Here is a 2,854-nt window from a genome sequence, read left to right on the forward strand (position 1 = left end):
TCTGCTGGGAAACAAATGAATATCCTGCAATTCAATTTCACCTTAATATTACCTTATTTTAATACAAGCTAGTATTTGTATGTTATGCCCTGTGCTCACAACAGGATTCAAAGCAAAAGCTTGTCATGTTTTAAGGCTCAGCAACTAAAACATACCCAAAAGCAAAAATGGGACTCAAACTTGCTACTTGGGAGACCACCAGCAACTGACAGATGTTCCTGACAGCTGTTCCAGACATGGGTCTAACATTTATTCACTCAACAACCAAGCACTCATGTTATTTTAGCATTGTAATGACGTCTAATCTCATGACCGACAGCCTTGAAGCATGTGAACTCAATGACCCCACTTTGATGATCAGAAATAGCCTTCAAGGACCCCAATTGAAAGGTGAGTCAAGGTAAATACCAGCACGAGTATAATGGTGAAAATGTTGTTGTAGGCACATGTGGTGCAAATAGATTTGATCATCGATTTGGCTGCAAGCATTGATCTTGGAAAGAAACTATGCAAGTCATATTTAGTCGAAGGCGATTTATAAAGAAATGCATTTCAAGATTGACAAATTAATACAGTATTTTAATATCTGAGGAGGTATGTACAAAAATTTACAAAAGAACAAAAAAAGCATTAAGTTAAGACCAGCAGTGTGTGTGGTACCGCCGTCCATTGCTAAATATAAAATTAAATACAAATGAAACCTCAGCAGACACTGAGGCAGTGTAAATGCGCTAATGTTCAAGTCTGCAACCATGACAGGGCGCACAAGGGAGTCCATAAAAATCATCTCCGTGCAGCACCATCCCAAGTCAAACAGCTAGTTAAGGGCTTTAAAAAAAAAAAAAAAAAAAAGGGTAAAGTCCTAGTCCAGAGCGGCTCAGGAGCTGCTTAGCATTTCTAGTCTCCTTTTTAATTGCTCGCACTTCCTCCTGAGCTGCTCCTTGGAGTGTTGGAGCTTTCGCTCGTCGGTCTGCAGTCCTACAATGAACTCCGTGGCCTTTTTCAGGATCACCACCTTGGCCGCCTTTTCGTTGTTCGCCACCGCCGGTACCTCGTCGCGCAGCGCGAAAAAGCTCAGCTTGAGCTCGTTGCGCCGCTGCCGCTCGAGCACGTTGTGAGTCCGCCGTTTATCGTTGTCCTCGGAGTCCGACGTCTTGGGACTTGCGCACTTGCGGCTCGGCCTGTGCCCCCGCGCGCCCCCGCCGCCGCCGGTGTCGAAGCGGAGCCGCTTGACTGCAGGCTGCTCGGGCCGCGCGCACGGCTGCGCCGCGTAGTTGTGCTGCTGGCTGGTCACGTGGCACCGCTTCAGCACCACAGGGCTCGACTCGCACTTCTTGGCCGATTTCCTTTTCTCCACCGTTACGACGTCGATCTCCTCGTCTTCCTCCTCCTCCTCATCATCATCCTCATCCTCCTCGTCGTCTTCCTCATCTATAATTAGAGAGAGAGAAAAAAAAAAGAAAAGTTTGGTCAAAAGCCCAAAACAAGCGCGCGCGCGCGCGCGCACACAGAGCCGGATTTAAAGCCACGCCCACTCCGGGAAAACGCCTGGAATTTCGCTCATTCAGCCACCGTTGTGAGAACACCAGGCCACGCCCCTCCTTATCCCAAATCTAACGGGTTCTGGAACACCGCCAGGAACGCGCGTTTATTCGCAATGTAAATGCAAAAAAAAAAAAAAAGCAAGCCTAAAGAGAACTTACCGGACTCGCTGTCACTGCTGCTGCTGCTCCCGCTGTTGGGCGGCGTGTCCATCAAGGAGCTCTCGCACTCTTTCAGCTTCACGCACTCCGTAAGCGGGTAGGGAAACACCACGGAGGGATCGATACACTCCGAGACAGAGTTCACGTGAACGTCCTGCAGGTAGCACGCCGCGTTCGAGTCTGCGGCGCACTCGCTTTTGGGCGGGGGCGGCGAGGCTTTCCGGGCCGCGCGGAGCGACGCGAGGCGCTCGGACACCACCTTCTCGAGCTTGGCCGCCGCGGAGAAGCCGCTCCACATGCAGTCCTGGATGACGATCGACTTGAGGAGCGACTGCGACGAGTCCGAGTCGCAGATGAAACTCTGGTTGACCGCGTCGTCGCCGAGGAACTCCGTGACCATCTCGAGCTGATCGGCGGTGGACGGGAACGAGCTGGAGAAGGACGAGCGCCGGCTCGGGGACAGAGGAGGCGTGGGCAGGAGCTCGAACTTCTTCCAGATGTCTTCGCTGGGAGCCGGCGGCTGGCCGTGCTGCTGCGTGTAGAAGTCCTCATCCTCGTTGTCGTAGTAGAAGTAGGGCTGGTACGAGTCATACTCGTAATCGTAGTTCTTGCTGGCCACGTTTAGCGGCATGATGACTGCCTGTATTAAAAAAATAGACAAGTCAGGAATAATCCCACAACCTCAGCATGAGGGTGAGGGTCACCTCCACACCAATGATCCAAGACGCGGCTATATGCATCTATTACACCTTAACCAATAATAATAAAAAAAAAGGTGACAACACAACTGTCATGTGTAACACCTGGAAACAGTGCTAACAAATTAGGTGTTACAATAAATAAAGTCCGGACAACTTTCCCAACATTAAAAGCTAATAAACGCGACATGACGTGAATTAAAAATGGCCAATAAAATGAGTGTCCTCTACTCACCATTGCAGTGTCAGAGAGGGGAAAAAACACGTAGGAAGAAATCCTCCAGGGTAAAAACAGTCTTTCTTTCGAGTGAAAATAATCCCAAATTTTTCTGGTGAATGTTCCTATTTAAACCCAGTACCGCCGGTATCCGGTGCAGCCCGAGTGCGCTTTGATTTCCACGCCGCCGGTGACACCATTCACTGCGAAACCTACGCCAGCTGCTCAGCGCCTTT

The 2,854-nt window shown here is 50.0% G+C and overlaps 1 protein-coding gene across 1 annotated transcript; it reads right to left on the reverse strand.

Annotated features, from left to right (window-relative positions):
- Positions 1 to 519: 519 nt before the first annotated feature.
- On the reverse strand, positions 520 to 2,854 carry mycb (MYC proto-oncogene, bHLH transcription factor b). Its single transcript, XM_083541807.1, has 3 exons — positions 2,637 to 2,854; positions 1,704 to 2,343; positions 520 to 1,431 (listed from the first exon to the last, which is right to left on the reverse strand). The coding sequence occupies exons 1-3, from the start codon at positions 2,637 to 2,639 to the stop codon at positions 878 to 880; spliced, it is 1,197 nt and encodes a 398-aa protein (XP_083397933.1). The 5' UTR covers positions 2,640 to 2,854; the 3' UTR covers positions 520 to 877.

The sequence above is a fragment of the Silurus aristotelis genome (genome assembly GCF_946808225.1).
Source record: "Silurus aristotelis genome assembly, chromosome: 5".
Lineage (NCBI taxonomy): Eukaryota > Metazoa > Chordata > Actinopteri > Siluriformes > Siluridae > Silurus > Silurus aristotelis.

Excerpts from the sequence above, each read along its gene's own strand:
- mycb (XM_083541807.1), bottom strand. Across the intron at positions 1,432-1,703 it reads CAGCAGTGACAGCGAGTCCG|ATGAGGAAGACGACGAGGAG; the intron begins GTAAGTTCTCTT and ends CTCTAATTATAG.